This window comes from Piliocolobus tephrosceles, chromosome 17, assembly GCF_002776525.5.
Source record: "Piliocolobus tephrosceles isolate RC106 chromosome 17, ASM277652v3, whole genome shotgun sequence".
Classification (NCBI taxonomy): Eukaryota; Metazoa; Chordata; class Mammalia; order Primates; family Cercopithecidae; genus Piliocolobus; species Piliocolobus tephrosceles.
In genome coordinates, this window is record NC_045450.1 from 23,822,062 (window position 1) to 23,841,337 (window position 19,276).

At 37.5% G+C, this 19,276-nt stretch overlaps 1 protein-coding gene across 1 annotated transcript; it reads right to left on the minus strand.

Moving 5' to 3' along the window:
- Window positions 1-17,088: 17,088 nt before the first annotated feature.
- LOC111526887 (cytochrome c-like) lies at window positions 17,089-17,397 on the minus strand. The gene has a single exon (XM_023192889.1). The coding sequence runs from the start codon at window positions 17,395-17,397 to the stop codon at window positions 17,089-17,091; it is 309 nt and encodes a 102-aa protein (XP_023048657.1).
- Between the last annotated feature and the right edge of the window lie 1,879 nt (window positions 17,398-19,276).

Below are 19,276 nucleotides of genomic sequence, written 5' to 3' on the forward strand. Positions count from 1 at the left end.
TCCAGTTTAAGTCTTCTGCATGTGGCTATCCAGTTTTCCTAGCACCATTCATTGAATAGGGTGTCCTTTCCCCAGCGTATGTTTTTGTCTGCTTTGTTGAAGATAACTTAGTTATAGGTACTTGGCTTTATTTCTGGGGTTCAAGGCATGAAACAAAATTCATTTTATTTTATTAATGTTAGCTTTTGCATATGAATATCCAGTTCAGCGCCATTCATTGAAAAGGCTGTCTTTTTTCCCCCCATTTCCTCTTGTAAACTTGTTGAAAATCAGTTGCTAAAATGTGCAGATCTCTGGACTCTCTGTTCTGTTCCATTGGTTTATTATGCCAATACTATACTATCTTAATTATTATGGCTTTATAATAAGTCTTGAAATTAGATAGTCCTCCTTTAGTGACTTTTTTCAATGTTTTTCTGGTTATTTGAAGTCCTTTCCATTTCAATGTGAATTACAGAATCAGTTTGTCAATTTTTACTTAAAAAGCCTGCTGGGATTTTGAATGGGATTGTGTTGAATCTACAGATAAATTTGGGGTTAATTTACATCTTAAAGATAATGAATTTTTCAACCCACAAACACTATATGTCTCGCCTTTTCTTTTCTTTAATTTCTTTTAGCAATGTTTTGTAGTTTTCTGTGTACAGATCTTCTACATTTTTTTCAGACTTATCCTTAAGAATTTCGTATTTCTTTATGGTATTACAAATGCTATGAATGTCCAATTGTTCATTGCTAGTATATCAAAATACACATGATTTTTGTTGTTGGTCTCATACACAGCAACTTTGCCAAACACTTTTATCAGTTCTAGTAGCTTTTCTGTAGATTCTGTCAGATTTTCCTTTTGAGACAGAGTCTCGCTCTGTCGCCCAGGCTGGAGTGCAGTGGCGCGATCTCGGCTTACTGCAAGCTCCTCCTCCCGGGTTCACACCATTCTCCTGCCTCAGCCTCCCAAGTAGCTGGGAGTATGGGCGCCCGCCACCATACCCGGCTAATTTTTTGTTTTTTTAATACAGACGGGGTTTCACTGTGTTAGCCAGGATGGTCTCGGTCTCCTAACCTCGTGATCCACCCACCTCATCCTCCCGAAGTGTTGGGATTACAGGCGTGAGCCACCGCGCCCGGCCAATTCTGTCAGATTTTCTACACAGGCAATCATGTCATTTATGAAGAAAGGCAATATAAATTTTTCCGTTCCAATCTGAATTGTTTTTCTTTGCCTTACTGTACTGTCTAGAACAATGCCTTTATTGTTTTTCTTTGCCTTACTGTACTGTCTAGAACTTCCATTTTAATACTGAATGGAAGCGGTGACAGTGAATATTTTTGCTTTGCCCCGATCTTAGAGGTAAAACATTCCATCTTTAACCATTATGTATGATGTTAGCTGTAGATTTTTGTAATGCTTTTAATCAGGTTAAGGAAGCTCCATTCTATTCCTAGTTTGCAAAATTTTATTTTCTTAAATCAGGAATGGATGTTGGATTTTGTAAGTGCCTTTTCATTGTTTACTGAGATCATAATTTTTCTTTCCTTTTTAGTTTAGTTTTTTTCTTTCATTAAAAAAAATTTTTTTTACATAGATTGATTTTTGAATGTTGAATCAATCTTGCACTCCTGGGAAAACCTCGTTTGGTCATGATCTTAATTACATATTGTTGAATTTAATGTACTAAAATTTTTCTTAAGAATTTTTGCATCTATATTCATGAAAGGTATTGGTCTATTGGTTTTTCTTATGCCTTTGCTTGGTTTTGCTGTTAAGATAATGTTGGCCTCATAGAGTCAATTGTGAAGTATGTTCTCTTTAATTTTCTAGAAGAGTTTGTGTAGGCTTACTATTATTTGTCTTAAATTTTTTATAGTATTCACTATTAAAGATATTTAGGCCTAGCATTTGTTTTTGTGGTTTTGTTGTTGTTGTTGGGTTTTTTGTTTTTTGTTTTTTTTTTGGCAAAGTTTCTAACTATAATTACACTTTTGTTCATAGATTTAGGGCTATTAAAATTGTCTATTTATTCTTAAGTAAGCTTTAGTAGTTTGTGTTATCAAGAAATTTGTCTATTTCATCTGTATTGTCAAATCTATTGGCATAAAGTTATTCATACTGTTTCCATAAGTATTCTTTAAATATCTGGAGTCTCTTTAGTAATTTTATCTCTTTCTTTCCTGATGTTAATTTGCGTCTTCTCTCTTTTATCTGACTAGAGGTTTATCAATTTTATCAATCTTTTCAAAAGAACAAGGTTTTTGTTCCATTGATTTTTTTCTATTTTTCAGTTTTCTATTTCATTAATTTTGACTTTGATTTTTATGAGTTTATTTCTTATGCTACTTACTTTGAATTTAATTTGCTTTTTTTTTGTTAGTTTTTTTCTTACTCTGTCGCTCAGGCTGGAGTGCAGTGGTGCAGTCTCGGCTCATTGCAACCTCTGCCTCCTGGGTTCAAGTGATTCTCCTGCTTCAGCCTCCTGAGTAGCTGGGATTATAGGTGCGTGCCACTGCGCCCAGCTAATTTTTGTATTTTTAGTTGAGACAGGGTTTCACCATGTTGATCAGGCTGGTCTCGAACTCCTGACCTCGTGATCACCCGCCTCGGCCTCCCAAAGTGCTGGGATTGTAGGCGTGAGCCACTGTGCCCAGTCTTTTGTTAGTTTTTTAAGGTGGAAGCTAACTATGCCAGACAGTTCTAAATACCTTATACTCATAATCTCACTTAATCTCTACAATAATGCTTTAGAGGTAAGCATTGCATTATTACTCCCATTTCATAAATGATGAAAATTGAGATTAAGAAAAGTTGGTACAATTGAATTGTGGGATTGGCACCTAGACTTGTCTGATTTGGAATACTATTCTAACTGCTTCAGTATCTTCTCTCTTTACTTACAAGCAGCCATATGCCTGGGCATTTTCCAAACCTCTTAATAAAGATTTCACCCTCTCTCTCTGTGATTTAAAGAAAACAACAACAGTTATTCTTAGAGGACATAAATTCAATATTCACCTGCCTGAAGGAAGATGCATACTGGCTCATTCTGTATTTTTGAGGATTTTAGCATACTTGAAAGGTTTGAAATTTGATATCTCATTGTAAAGTATGTATTTTTTCTATCTTGCCTCCTTATGTGTGTGTGTGTGTGTGTGTGTGTATACGTCTTGGGCCTTCCACTGATTTGCTATCTCTTGAAGGAAACTAACTCACTAGAGTTCATAATCTTTAGCTGAACTAAGCCATCAGCCTAATTTTTGAGATTATGATAGTGTGATCCCTTAGCTTTTTTCCCCTGAATTCTCCTAATCTTTTTCCCTCTTTATACATCCCACTTGCATGGGAATCTGCTGTTAGGGAGGTATTTGATACCAATAACTTAATTCATGGGGTCTGTTTTCCTACATGAATCGCCTAGTAGAGGGGATTAGAATAAAGCATGCCAATATATTAAAGAGACCTCAGATTGACCAAAGTGGAAGGGAATTTCCTAAAATTATCTGTGATCAGGGTATAAAGTTAGAGGAGTGAAGCTCACCCCACCCAATATGTTCCTTCCTTGAGAACTTCTGCCTCCATCCCACAGGGATGGGATCAGGAAGCCTTGTTTGAACCATGCGATTTTGCTTCCATGCCATGACTTATTGAACCAGGGCTGAACATTAGTGATATTAAATGGACCAGTGATAGTCTTTCCCCCAGGAATTTGGAATTGGATTTAGACATATGATTTATTTTCTGCTGGTTATTTTGAAAAAAGAATATGCAAGTTCGGGAGATATGGGGCAGCCATATTTGACCATTTGCTCTCCAAGTTAGCAAAAGCCAATCTGGGAGATGGAATAAAGTGGACACATGGAAGAGACAAAAGGCCATCTGGCCCCAGAAAGGAAGTGACAAAGGGAGAGAAGGAGGGAGGTTGGGAAAGAGAAAAAAGGAAAGGACCGAGGGGAAGGAATAGGCAGAGAGGAAGAGAGAGAGGCATCCTGCAGGATTTCTGACCACTTTCCAACTCCTGGTTCCAGTCCCTTGCTGGGAGGCTTGGCTGCACTCTCTCACCTTCATTTTCCAATCTTTCCCCTGTAGCATTTTCATTTCTCTCTTTTGTTTTGAGAAAACAAAGAGAACCTTGATGGAGACATGTTTGCTATTTAGCTCCTCTCCAATTGTGGAATGACAAATACATCAGTGAGCACGTCGGAGTTGTGGTTGGATATGCATGGATGGGGTCTCCACACAGAAGCTTACCCCAGAACTGCTGCAGTCAGTTTGTGACAACGTAGATCCCTTTGTAAAAGGGGTGTGTTGGGAAGTTTCTGATCCTCCGCAGACAGATGTGGTATCTATAGACACGTCAGCATTTCAGAGAGACGACCCAGTTGCGGGTGGGGGTGGGACTGGCCCTGGATGCATCCACTTGCGGGAGGGAGGGAGGTATCCTGAATGGGAAAATCTCAATGTCATGGAGGTTCAGTGATCTTGCATCATGCGTGACAAAAATGAGGACTGCAAGGGTCTGAGATAAAAGGGGACAAGATGTTCTAACAGGTGGGACTGAAATGATGCTTAAAAGCGTACACATAGTAAGCACAAAGACTCAACAGCAATGACCCGAATCATTGTTTCCAGAGGGGTGCTTTATGATGTTTCACAGGAAGTATCTTGTGTTGTCCAAAGGGAAGACCAATTTTTAGCCCAGACCCTAAGTGAGAGGTCACTTCTTTCTCCAAAGTGTGTTCTATCTGAACCCTGTCTACACCAATGATCATGTAATATTGTTTATAGCAGAAAGAATTCATCGGGTAAAGCAATGAAGTTCAAAAAGTTCTTATAACAGTTCCATGAGAACATCCAATAACACATAAATAAAAAATTATAACTACTACTACTATGATTTCTCTTTCTCCTCCTTCTTCCCTTCTCCTTCTCTCTCTCCTTCTCTATCTCTTTCTCCTTCTTCTTCTATTGCTAATGCTATTAAATATGGTGCCCAGAATACAGGAGATATTTGATACCTATTATTTTTCTTAGACAACGACAAAAGGAAACCACTGACTTTTTCTTTTCGTATTCCCCTTATTCCAGTCATTTACAACTGACCACACAGAGATGTTGCTTTTTGTTTCTTGACCACTAGAAATGGCATCTTTGTGGTATGCCCTGTAAAATGCCCCCTTTTGTGGTGCGTCTCCTGCTGGGACACCTGGAGAGATTCATTGTCATAGAACCATAGAATCTTAGCTGAAAGGGACTGTAGAGGTTAGTTCCTTTCTAAAAGCTAGCATCTCATCTAAGCCTCTTGGAGAGGTATTCTTCTCATTTATTACCAATTACTCCCAAGAATAGAGAACTTCCTCCAGGGCTGACTGTTTTATTGTTGGATGGCTTTGATTAGTGCCACTGACTTGAAACATGCTTCACTGGGAGTCTCTGGAACCACACAGATTCAATCTCATCTCTTCCTCACAATAGAAGCCAGCTCAGGTGTATTCTACGAGTCTACTGTCTGCAGCGTACCTACTCTATGCTCTTCAATCATCTACATCTTACATGATTTTTGGACTCTGACATTCTGCTTATTCTTCCCCGGGCTTGTTCCAATGTACTCATGTCCCTTTGAAAAGACATGTCATTTAAAACTGGACAACTGCTTCCTGAGCTGCTCAGATAGTGCAGATCAAGTGTGATTCTATTCGTCCCTTATCTGGACACTGCTCTGTTCATATTAATGTAACCTAACTAAGTTTGAATTAACGTACTTTTTTCTTTGAAGTCATGTAACATGCTGGCTCAATGAAAACCCTGAAGCACTTTTCACATAAAATATTATATTTTCTCTCATTCCTGTATAGCGAATCTTTTGAACTTATGGTTACTAATTCACTGATTTCTATTACAAATTATTTCCTTCGTGTGTCATGAAAGTGTATATTAAAAGCTTTGCATAAGTAGATCTAATGGCTCCCTGTTGCTTATAAGATAATACTAATACTATAATGTTCATGAATTATGTAGAAATTCTCTTAGGAATTGAATTCTGGCATCATGACATAAAGTTTCCCCTCATCCTACACGTCAACCATTCTAAACTATAAGCAGGTCACAAAGCATATAGTGCGTCATATCTTTATATCAGAACGCATGCCATCCCTTCTGCTTAAAATGTCTGTACTCCCATTGTGCACCCAGTGAACTCTTACCCACCCTTAAAAATCCAGTTCAAATGTCACCTCTTCCATAAAGCCTTCCAGGATTTCACCTTCTACTCTCCTCAGTAAGGCATTGAGTACAGTGGCCTTCCCTTTGCCAAATACTTGGGATCACAATTGGATTCCCATGCTGAGGAAAGCTACTTTCCTAGATTTATATAGTCCTAGAAATAATTTTCTCAACTATCACTGATAGAGGGATTTATGCTGTGCCAATCATAGTACTAAGGACTTTACATGTATTATCGCTCTTTGACATTACAATGAAGCCCATCCCCTGTAGTGGATATCATTGTGCTGTACCATGTTGCTGCATGCACAGGGCTTTTTACTGAAAGCGGCTGTGCTACTCTGTTGGGAGGTATTCTCTGGCATCAGAAGGATGCTTAGCCAGTGTTGTGGCCAACCTGAAGTGCCACAAAGTGAACACCCCTGGACCAACAATGAATGGCAATTGGTGGAGAAATGCCTAAGCTTCTAGCTCCTTGGGTGGGACAACTCTGATGAATATTCCACTCCATCTCCAAGAGGTCCCCAGAGGGAATGAACACCAGTTGCCCACGACAGTAATCTGCTCACGAATGCCTCTCATATTTGTTTCTCCCATCCCTTTCTTACTGCCTCACTGTCTTATTATCGCTCACTACTATCACCTCCCCAATAAACACTTGCACTCAAATCCTCCTCTCAGCATCTATTTCAGAGGGAACTCAAAGCCAAGCAACTCTATTTGGCACAAGGAAACAAAGCCTCACCCAGGTTAAATGACTTATTCAAGTCTATTTTTCCAGTAAGTGGCAGAGCCGGGATGAAAGCTCAGCCATGTTGAAAGTTCATTCTTATCCCTCCTGAGACCTGGGAGGAGAGGGGTCTGGGTAAGTTGGTTCTCAGAAATACCTTGGAGGGAAGGTATTCACGGGATTGAATCTTGACCAGATCACCCCTTTCTACCTTTATCCACTACTTGAACATGAGCCAGTGCACAAGACTCTGAAGGGCAGTAAACAGACACTGAATAATCGAATTCTGAACAAGCCACACTAATGCAAATATCTTACAAATTGATTTAATTGCATTCACATATAATAAAGCTGAGCTCTAAAAGGTCAGCTAGAAAATGGGAAAGGACCCCTGGGAGCTTCCAGGGGGAGGCTGAGTTTAATACACATTCATCACATTTTATCATCTAATTAGTCCACACAATGCCAAACTGATAGACGGAGACTTAAGTCAGTGTATCGATTGATTATTTGCTTGGCATCTATCATATCACCTTAAGGCTGTCCCTGTCATGGGCAAGCAGAAGTATTTAGTGGCTCAGCAAAAATGGTTGTGCATTTGGAGAAATTGTTTTCCTATAAGGGATTTGAGGCTCCAAAAACACTTTACCTAGATACTAAGGCTATCTCTGAGTGTTACTATTGAATAGTTTGCTGCAAAGGCAGTCACCAGAAACCAAATTTCCCTTGCTTCCTCTTGCCTGCAGAATGAATATTTATAAATCATGTGGTCTAGCAAACCCTTTTAAGCTGTAAAATATTTAATTCAGGCAATTAACTAGTATCACCCTTGCATGGAAATACCTGGGCAGGGAAGACGCTCTGGAGGAGTTAATAGAAAGCGAACTGGACTCTGCAGTTTTATTCCACTAGAAATGAAAGTATGCATTCAATCTAACAATTTGCATGGTGGTTTTGGGCTCAGGTGAAATATTGACTCTATTTTGCTCTCTCTAAGGATGTGGAAACTGACATTGACCTAGGATTTTTGTTTTTGGTTTTTTTGTTTGTTTGTTTGTTTCAGAGATATGGCGTCTTGCTATGTTGACCAGGCTTGTCTTGAAGTCTTGGCCTCAAGCGATCCTTCCTTCTAGGCTTCCTAAAGTTCTAGGATTACAGGCATGAGTCATGGCACCTGGCCCTGCCCCAGGATTTGAATGGTGGGCTTGTGCTCAAGCTGAGAGTCAAAATCATGAACTGGCCAGGCATGATAGCTCACACCTGTAATCCCAGCACTTTGGGAGGCGGAGGCAGGCATATCCCTTGAGCTCAGGAGTTTGAGACCAGCCTGGGCAACATAATGAGACCCCGCCTCTACAAGAAATACAAAAATTAGCCAGGTGTGGTGGCATGCACCTGTAGTCCCAGCTACTTGGAAGGTTGAGGTGGGAAGATTATTTGAGCCCAGGAGGCAGAGGTTGATAGTGAGCTGAGATTGCACTACTGCATTCACTATTGGCCAACAGAGTGAGATCCTGTCTCAAAAAAAAAAAAAAGTATGAATTTTCTTATTTTATTTTTTAGAGAGTTGTTTTATTGTTATCTCTCTAAGCCTCAGTTTCCTTATGAGTAAAATTGAGATAATTTAGTGAGGTGAATTTGAAATGAGCTTATGTATGCAGAACCCCCTGAACTAAATTTCTGTAGAAATATGATTTATTATTGCTACTGGGGTATCCTAAAGCTCTGATATATGGTATATCATTATACAAGAGGTTTTCCTTGAGCTGATTCTATATATTCTATTCCTATATTTACCTTCTTGTTTATAGTCAAACTTCTTTAAGAGTTTCCTGTATTCTTTAATTATACTTTGAAATGTTCTATTCACACCTCAGTCCCCTGATACAAGGTTTCCCTTTTCACTGTTATTGACACTACATAATGGTCACCAATGATGTTCATGCCATTAAATCCAATGTCATTCTTTAAGACCTTATCTTACACCAATTTTTGGAATCACTGGGCACTACTGACCATCTCCCATTTGGAAACACTCTTTGCCCTTGCACTATTGCATTATTTTCCTCTTACTTTTTCAGTATCTACCTCTCATCGCCTTTTACAGAAGAATCTTTGGCTTTCCATTCCTAAGTGCAGAATTCCAAAGATTCAATTTTACCTCAATTCTCTTTCCTGCATGGCTCCATCCAATTTTGTCACATAAATTGGACTAGAAACTTGTCATCAAGTGTCATCAGTGGACAGATGACTCCAAAGACTTAGGTCTTCTTTCTACCCTTTTCTTATCTTTCAGCCCTTGACCTTTCCTAGACCTCATCATCTCTCTTTTGCATAAATGTATTAGTTTTCTTAATGGTTTTCCTGTCTGTTTCCAGGCTTGAGCAACCTCCTGTCTCATACATGCATTCCCCAACCTGGTCTTCTATGATGTCTCTTGCTGAAGCCAATACGATCTTTCTAAAACACAAATGTAGATTCTCCAAAATCTTTTATGAATTAAAATTGTTTTTACCCACTCTCTTTCTTGAAATTGCCTGAAAACAAAAATTAAAAAGCAATAAATACAACTCTGTATTCAATAAAGCTATAAAAGATTTGCAGCTCTAAAGTATAACCTATGAAGAATGTCTGCTAAAGATAGTTACATATGACAAAATCAAGACATTCCTTCTAGAGAAGATGTGTCTCTACACATCTCAGTCAGCATGCAGGGTTTTCCAAATGTAAGCACCACGCAATGTGTCTGCAAAGACTGGGAACATGAGTGGGCTGCAGAACCATCCATGAGTTCATTCAAAGGCCACACATTGGTGGGGGGTGATTTAGAAATGGTTCAGGCGTATAATATTACCAGGAAGCAAGATATTGGTACAGAAGAGAGGAAAGAGGAGAGATGGACAGGGGCAGAAGAAAAATTAACACTAAACCATAAGATAAAAGTATGGAAGAAAGAGTACTTCATTGCAAAATAAATAGGATGACCTCCCTCAACAGACATATGCAGAGCCACTACCTAAAGAAGGATAAAAATGCTAATAGCAGGGAGAGCAAACTAAATAGCACAGTGGGGAGGAGAGTGTTCTGAGACAGAATCCTCAATTCTGAGTGGTCAGCTCTCCCTGCTCACTTGCCCAGCTTGTCATATACAGTATCTTTTAGCTTACAGCTTCTCTGAAGAAATGACTCCTAGTCTAAGATAAATAAAACTTAGAAAATAAACTAAAAGGCAAATGTAGAATATAGCCTAGAAAATTCATGTAGCAATTCTTCTCTACAAAATCATGTAGCAAAAACTTCTCTACAAAATCAAAGAAATGAAAGAGAAAATCAAGTAAGAGATAAAATGGATCAAAGAAGACATTAAGAGAAGAAAAATGACTTAGTAGAACTTAAGAAACATGGAGGGAAAAATAAAACAACATAAAATATGTGAAAGTCATGGTGGAAGTATTGACAAGAGTTAGCATTGCTGAAAATATAATTAGGAATACAGAATATAGGGTTTGAAAGCTAAAAAAATAAAAATAAAAAGAATAGAGTTAGAAAGGATTGCAGGGCAAAGGAGTGGCAATATTTGTATAATTGGCAGCCCTGGAAAAGATAACAGAACAAATGGAATGAAAAAAAGATCATAGAAAAGAACTTTCCTGAATAAAAGGGACTCTTTATTTGCAAACTGGAAGGAAACAACATGAACTAGGAAATATTGACACCAAATAATTAACACACATTCTAGTGAAATTACTCAACATCAAAGATGAAGGAAAAAATTCAATGGACCCGTAAATATAAGAAAAAACCCTAGTAACTGAGAAAGGGTTGAACTGTTACTATCAGTCTTCCAGCACATGATTTGACAGGCATATTTTGAAAGCATCCAAGTGGAAAGATATGGAATCCAAAAACAATAGACTCACCATGTTTGGTGACAAAACCATTCTATTTAGAGCTTTCACCATACAAGGCACAAAAATGGGAAGATATATAAGAAATATAAATATACATATTAATATGTGATATAAAATCAAACAAACAAGAAGTAAAAGAGAGTATTATAAACCTCCTGAAAGAAACAAGTCAGTTTTAGAAAGTTTCTGTTTTGTTCATCCAAAATGTAAAAGTGCTTGCATTTTATGAAACATGAGATTCAAAATAACATAATAAGAATTTAGTGAAGAAGAATCTGGCTGTGAGAAAGTTAGAAATAAAAAATTCACCATAAAAGTGAGATACTACAAGATAGGGTGCCAAGACCAGCTTGGTCGGGGAGACCCTAACCCAGTGGCACTAGAGGAATTAAAGACACACACACAGAAATATAGAGGTGTGAAGTGGGAAATCAGAGGTCTCACAGCCTTCAGAGCTGAGAACCTCGAACAGAGATTTACCCACGTATTTATTAACAGCAAGCCAGTCATTAGCATTGCTTCTATAGATATTAGATTAACTAAAAGTATCCCTTATGGGAAAAGAAAGGATGGGCCAAAATAAAGGGGTGGGTCTGGCTAGTTACCTGCAGCAGGAGCATGTCCTTAAGGCACAGATCGCTCATGCTATTGTTTTTGGTTTAAGAACCCCTTTAAGCAGTTTTCCACCCTGGGTGGGCCAAGTGTTCCTTGCCCTCATTCTGGTAAACCCACAATCTTCCAGCGTGGGCCTTATGGCCATCATGAACATGTCACAGTGCTGCAGAGATTTTGTTTATGGCCAGTTTTGGGGCCAGTTTATGGCCAGATTTTGGGGGGCCTGTTCCCAACCATAGGGTAAATGTATTTTATTTTAGTTTTTAGACTTAAAATCTTTTATTTTATTTTATTTTTTCTTTTTTGAGACAGGTTCTCACTTTGTCACCCAGACTGGAGTGCTGTGGCACAATCTTGGCTCACTGCAACCTCCACCTCCCAGGCTCAAGTGATTCTCGTTCCTCAGCCTACTGAGTAGCTGAGATTATAGGTGTGCACCATGATGCCTGGCTAATTTTTCTATTTTTAGTAGAGACAGGGTCTCACCATGTTGGCCTGGCTGGTCTCAAATTCCAGAACTCAAGTGATTTGCCTGCCTTAGCCTCCCAAAGTGCTGGGATTGTAGGTGTGAGCCACCACACCCAGCAAAAAACTTTTATTTTAACAAACACACTCCAGTAACACCATAACTATATAACCTAATTTTACACATACAGTTAATTATCTAATTCTCATTAAATCAGATATGGCTGGATTCAGGAAAAGAAAAATAAGCCAAAGCAGTTGAAGAGAGTAGTAGTAAGAGGATGTTCAGGCTTAGGAGTTGAGCCAACTCAAAAACTTTTTCTCATGAGTTTTGAAGCATAATTGACAAACAAAAATTGTATATATTTAAGGTGTACAACATGACGTTTTGATGTACATATTCATTGTGAAATGATGAACACACTCAGTCTAGTTAACATACTTATCATCTCACATAGTTGTCTTTTTTTCCCCCTGTGTTGAGAACACTTAAGATCTACTTTGTCAGCATATTTTAAGTGTGCAATACACTATTATTAACTATGGTAACCATACTGTACATTAGATTCTCAAGACTTTTCTGCATAACTGAAACTTTGTACTCTTTGACCAGCAGTTCCCCATTTCCCCAACTCCTTAGCCTCTGGCAACCACCATTCTAATCTCTGCTTTTATGAGTTTGACTTTTTTAGAGTCCACCTATAAGTGAGATCATGCAGTATGTCTTTCTGTGAATAATATTCTACTATATATATTACATATATATACTTACTGCATTTTCTTATTCGATGATGGGCATGGAGGTTATTTCTATATCTTGGCTATTAGGAATAATGTAGCAATGAAGATGGGAATGTATATATCTCATTGAGATACTGACTTAATTTTTTAAAATTATACTTTAAGTTCTGGGATACATGTGCCGAATGTGCAGGTTTTTTACATAGGTATACACGTGCCATGGTGGTTTGCTGCACCCATCAACTTGTCATCTACATTAGGTATTTCTTCTAATTCTATCCCTCCCCTAGCCCTCCACCCACTGACAGGCCCCGGTGTGTAATGTTCCCCTCGCTGTGTCCATGTGTTTTCATTGTTCAGCTCCCACTTGTGAGTGAGAACTTGTGGTGTTTGGTTTTCTGTTCCTGTGTTAGTTTGCCGAGAATGATGGTTTCCAGATTCATCCATGTCCCTGCAAAGGACATGAACTCATCCTTTTTTATGGCTGCATAGTATTCCATGGTGTATATGTGCCACATTTTCTTTATCCAGTCTATCATTGTTGTGCATTTGGGTTGGTTCCAAGTCTTTGCTATTGTGAACAGTGCTGCAATAAACATACGTGTGCATGTGTCTTTATAGTAGAATGATTTATAATCCTTTGGGTATAAACCCAGTAATGGGATTGCTGGGTTACACGGCATTTCTTGGTTCTAGATCCTTGAAGAATCACCACACTGTCTTCCACAGTGGTTGAACTAATTTACACTCCCACCAACAGTGTAAAAGTGTTCCTATTTCCCCACATCCTCTCAAGCATCTGTTGTTTCCTGACTTTTTAACGATTGCCATTCTAACTGGCATGAGAAGGTATCTCATTGTGGTTTTGATTTGTATTTCTCTAATGACCAGTGTTTCCTTTGGATATATACCCAGACGTGGGATTGTGCGATCATATGATAGTTCTATTTTTAATTTTTTGAGGGACCTTCATATTGTTTTCTATAATGACTGTACCAATTCACATTTTGATAGGATATATTTTTAAATAGTATATTAGACACAGTAAAGTATAGAACTGACAGAGAGGGAAAATTGAATCGAGAATAAAAAGAACACATTTTAGAAGCTTTCTAGTTCGTAGAAAAAAATGGTAAGGATTAAGAACTGAAAATAAAACAAAATAATAAGAATATTAAATGAAAGTTGATAACTACAGTGCACAAATAACTTACTTTCTGCTGTTGAATAATTTTCAGTTATCAAAGAAAAGACACAAACAAAAGAGATAAATATATATTCCAAAAATACAGAGTTGGGTGCGGTAGCTCAGGCCTGTAATCCCAGCACTTTGGGAGGCCGAGATGGGTGGATCACGAGGTCAGGAGATGGAGACCATCCTGGCTAGCGTGGTGAAACCCAGTCTCTACTAAAAATACAAAAAAATTAGCTTGGTGTGATGGCGGGTGCCTGTAGTCCCAGCTACTAGGGAGGCTGAGGCGGCAGAATGGCGTGAACCCAGGAGGCAGAGCTTGCAGTGAGCTGAGATCGAGCCACTGCACTCCAGCCTGGGCAACAGAGCTGGACTCTGTATCAAAAAAAAAAAAAATATATATATATATATATACATACATATACATATATATGGAAGACTGCATAGAGCACAATCAGGATGTAAGATTGAAAAAGACTTGTCAGAGATGGGGACACTGTAACCCTCATGCATTGCTTGTGAATACTGTACTGACACAGCCACTGAGAACACACCGGTGATACATCGTCATTAAATATACAGGTCTCATATGACCAAACATTCTCACTTCTGGATGTTTTTGCCGAGAACTTATCACACAGGTTTCTAAGGGGACAACTCTGAGAACGTTCATCAAAGTGTTGTTTGTGGTAGTGGAGATTTAAAGGCAATCTAGGTTCAATCATTGAGACATGGATAAGCAAAAGGCATGGTATGTACACCACGTAATAATGTTCAGGTCAGAAGCAACAGATGAAATGCACCCAGAGCAATGTGTAGTTGAGTGTAAAAATGAAATAATCAAATGAGGTCCACAGCGTGATGCTATTTATGTGAATAAATATATGTATGCCTAAAACAACACTACCAGTTTCACAAAGACATAGAAAATAGAAGATGACACATCTAGTGCATTCAAATAGTTGCCAAAGGGAGGAAGATGTAGAGAGGAATTGAAGAGGATATAAAATAAAAGGCAATAAATAAACATGTAATGTAAGAACCACACAAACAATGAAGGTCTATCATGAAATGAGGAGTATTAGTAACATTCTACCTAAATTCCACTAGCAAAAATAAAAGGCCCATTCAGACAGAAGAAAAATTATGAAGAGCCCAACTCCTAGATAAAACCTGAAAGATAAAGAATACTTCAATTGTCAACAGGAGGGGGAAATAAACTATCTGCCAAGCAAGAAATGAAGGCTGGCCTCAGATTAAGTGCCAAAAAACAATGAAGGATTAATTTAGTTGTCTATGATAGCTTTCTTGTACAACAGGATGTTTTCAAACTTACCTTATACATTTCCTGCCTCAGATATAGAATCAACCTTTTCTCCAAACATCAAAGATCTTTGGTTCTTTTTCGTGGGAAGGAAGACTACAATCTGGGTACCTGGGAAGCCCAGTGCCCTGAATTAGTTATTATTTCTAGGACTCTTTGGTGGACAGGGCTAGGACATATGTATTTTTTTTTTTAGATACAGTACATCATAAATTTGTATGCAGTTCAAAATCAGGCTTAAGGGATTTTATTTGACCTCATCAATTTCATGTCTATATCTCCTTCCCACCAAGCTCCAAATCTCAGTTCTTGATAACACTGATGTAATTACTGATTTGATTTATTATCTTACAATAACAGTATCAACACTATCATCTACAATGCTATGCTATTACTGAAAACAGTTTAAGACTTTCTTTGCCTTTTCTTTTGTTCTTAAGATCTATTCCACTAGAGACGCAGAGTTAAATTACTATGCTTTAGAGCCACTTGGGATATTTCCTTTGTGGTGAGGTTAGGTTACCTACTGAGTTCACAACTTGGTTCATCTGTTTAAATTTACTTTTGTAGTCTGGGGATTGAATTTTTCTTTATTTAATTTTGTTTTATGATTATGTAAAGTATAAACATGGCTTCAAAGACAGAGCTATAATACCAGGTCCATTCAAAGGAGTCTGTTTTCAGCCCCTGAATCTTTCAAAATATTTCCTCTCTTTTTTAATTTAAGCATTTTAAGTGTTAAGGTTTATTCTGTTTTTAACAATATATGTTAATTTCAGACATTTAACATATGATAATATAATATGCTATAATGTATAACAATAAATGTATAAAACAACATGTTCTATTACTGTGTGATAACATTAACATATGCTAACTATTCAACATATAACATGTAATACTATATTGACACATTATATTAATTAACACAGTTTAACATTATAACATATATGTATTTAACACGTTAATTAGATATAATGTGTACATGTGTGTATCTCCTCTTTTCTTTTCCTTTTTTCCCCTGTGGTTGTCTTTTTAATTATCTTAAATCTTATGAGCACACATAATTTTAAAATTTGTATATATCGCCTCTACTTTAATCCTTTTGAGTTGGCAAAAGCACCACTCCCAATCACAAATACACAGCAGTTCTACAGTTTTAGGTTTCTGAATGACTGTTTAAAGACAATCCTAAATTATAAGTTACTTTGACTTAGATTGTAAAGAATTAGAGTGAAGTTTAACTTGCTACTATTTTAAATGCATGTGACCTTACAGATCTACAAAATGTGAGAAGTGTTAAATAATCTTTGGTATTACACATACACCACACTAAAATGCCTTTCAATAAATAAAAGGAACCATTTTAAATACAGGGAATTCTAATTAGATTGGCACAGTTAAGTCCAAAAATATACAGTAGACATTGCTACCTTATTTATCTTTAACCTTTGCCTTTAAGAGGCAAATGAACACAAAACACAGGTGAATCTTGCTTGGTTCTGAGACAGTGAAGGAATTTCCCCGGTACTTAAATATATTCGCATAACCAGTTATATAAATCTAAATATAAAACCAATCTCCAGTAAGTTTTAAGATGGCACTCACCAACTTTTCACAGAAAAGTTGAACTTTACTAATAAAGTCTAATCATATCTTTAGAAGGGGTAAACAGTGATAGCATTTACTGAATTGGAATTACTATTACAATTCAAAACCTGAACATATTCATTTAACCACAACCCAGTCTGAGTTTTAAATCAGGACTGCCCAACAAAATATTCTGTCAGTCATTCATGATCTGAATTCTGGTGTATGAGAGCTATTAAAGTATGGTACACATAAAAAAGTCACGAAACATTTCTGTGTTGTAATAAGTAGGGCCGTGGCCAATTATTACTCATTAGTAGCTTTTTTGAGATAAGCTATCAAGTCTGCCCTTTCTGCCTCCTTCTTAATGCCGGCAAAGATCATTTTTGTTCCAGGGATGTACTTCTTGGGATTCTTCAAATACTCTATCAGTGTATCCTCTCCCCAGGTGATGCCTTTGTTCTTACTGGCGTCTGTGTGAGAGAATCCAATGGCCTGACCTGTCTTCTGCCCGAAGAGATTAGGCCCAGTCTTATGCTTGCCTCCCTTTTCCATGGCATGGCACTGGGCACACTTCTGAACAAAAATCTTCTTGCCTTTCTCAACATCACCCATATTTAATTGTCTTTTTTGTCGCCGGTGCGACGTAGGTTCCTGCTCTGAAGCTGGACGTCCCAGTCTCTCGTATCTCCTCTTTTCTTAGAGAAATGGTGGTGATGATATAGACACATTTCTCTACTCGGCTTTTTCATTTCACAGTATATCTTGGAGGACATTGCCCATATACAATTTTGAGGAGAAAAGGTTGTAACTCAAAAGTAAATTTACTACTTAAATTTGAACTCAATAGAAAGACAATTTCCAGATATGCAAGGCCTTAGAAGTATCTTACTAAAAGCAAACCAACCAACACACACACAAACTCTACAAAGAATTTATCATTCAGTGTATAGACTAATTTAAATGAATAAATCTTAGAAAAGAAAACTTGAAGCCTGAAAGGACTGCCAGAAAGTGATGGAATCCAATTGAACATAGAGTTAACACACAGAATTGTCATTTAGCAGGATGCAAATGTGAATAAACTTGAAAGACTCCCATGATAAAGCAGTAATATTATGAAAACACAAACTTAAGTTTAGAAAACCCTAAAGGCTCATTCAATATGCTCCTAGAATTGATAAATGAATTTGGTAAAGTTTCAGGACACAAAATCAATGTATACAAATTAGTCATACTGCTATACACCAATAGGGACCAAGCTGAGCATGGAACCAAGAATTCAATCCTCTTTACAATAGCTGTAAAAATAAATAAATAAATAAACAAATAATAAATAAATAAATAACATACTTAGGAATATACCTAACCAAGGAAGTGAAAGACCTCTACAAGGAAAATTACAAAACACTGCTGAAAGAAATCATACATGACACAAACAAATGGAAACACATCCCACACCCGTGGATGGGGAGAATCAATAATGTGAAAGTGGTTATACTGCCAAAAGCAGTGTACGAATTCAATGCAATTCCCATCAAAATACCATCATCATTCTTTACAAAAACAGAAAAAACAGTCCTAAAATTAATATGGAACCAAAAAAGAGCCTGCATAGTGAAAGCAAGACTAAGCCAAAAGAACAAATTTGAAGGCATCACATTACCTGATTTCAAACTATACTATAAGTCCATAGTCACCAAAATACCATGGTACTGTTATTAATATAGGCACATAGACCAATGGAACCAAATAGAGAACCCAGAAATAAAACCAAATACTTACAGCCAACTGATCTTCGACAAAGCAAACAAAAACATAAAACGGGGGAAAGGACACCCTATTCAACAAACGGTGCTGAGATAATTGGCAAGCCACAGGTAGAGGAATGAAATGGGATCCTCATCTCTCACCTTATATAAAAATCAACTCAAGATAGATCAAAGACTTAAATCTAAGACCTGAAACCATAAAAATTCTAGAAGATAACATTGGAAAAAATCCTTCTAGACATTGGCTTAGGCAAAGACTTGACCAAGAACCCAAAAGCAAGTGCGACAGAAGCAAAGATAAATAGATAGGACTTAAAAAGCTTCTGTAAAGCAAAAGACAAAATCAGCAGCATAAACAGCCAACCCATAGGGTGGGAGAAAATCTTCACAAACTACGCATCCCACAAAGGACTAATATCCAGAATCTTTGAGGAACTCAAATAAGCAAGAAAAACCAAACAATCCCATCAAAAAGTGGGCTAACAACATGAATAGACAATTATCAAAAGAAGATATAAAAATGGCCAACAAGCATTAAAAAAACCATTCAGCATCACTAATTATCAGGGAAAGGCAAATGAAAGCCACAATGTTAATACTACCTTTCTCCTTCAAGAATGGCCATAATTAAAAACACACACAAAAAATAGATGCTGGCATGGATGTGGTGAAAAGGAACACTTTTACACTGCTGGTGGGAATGTAAACTAGTACAACCACTA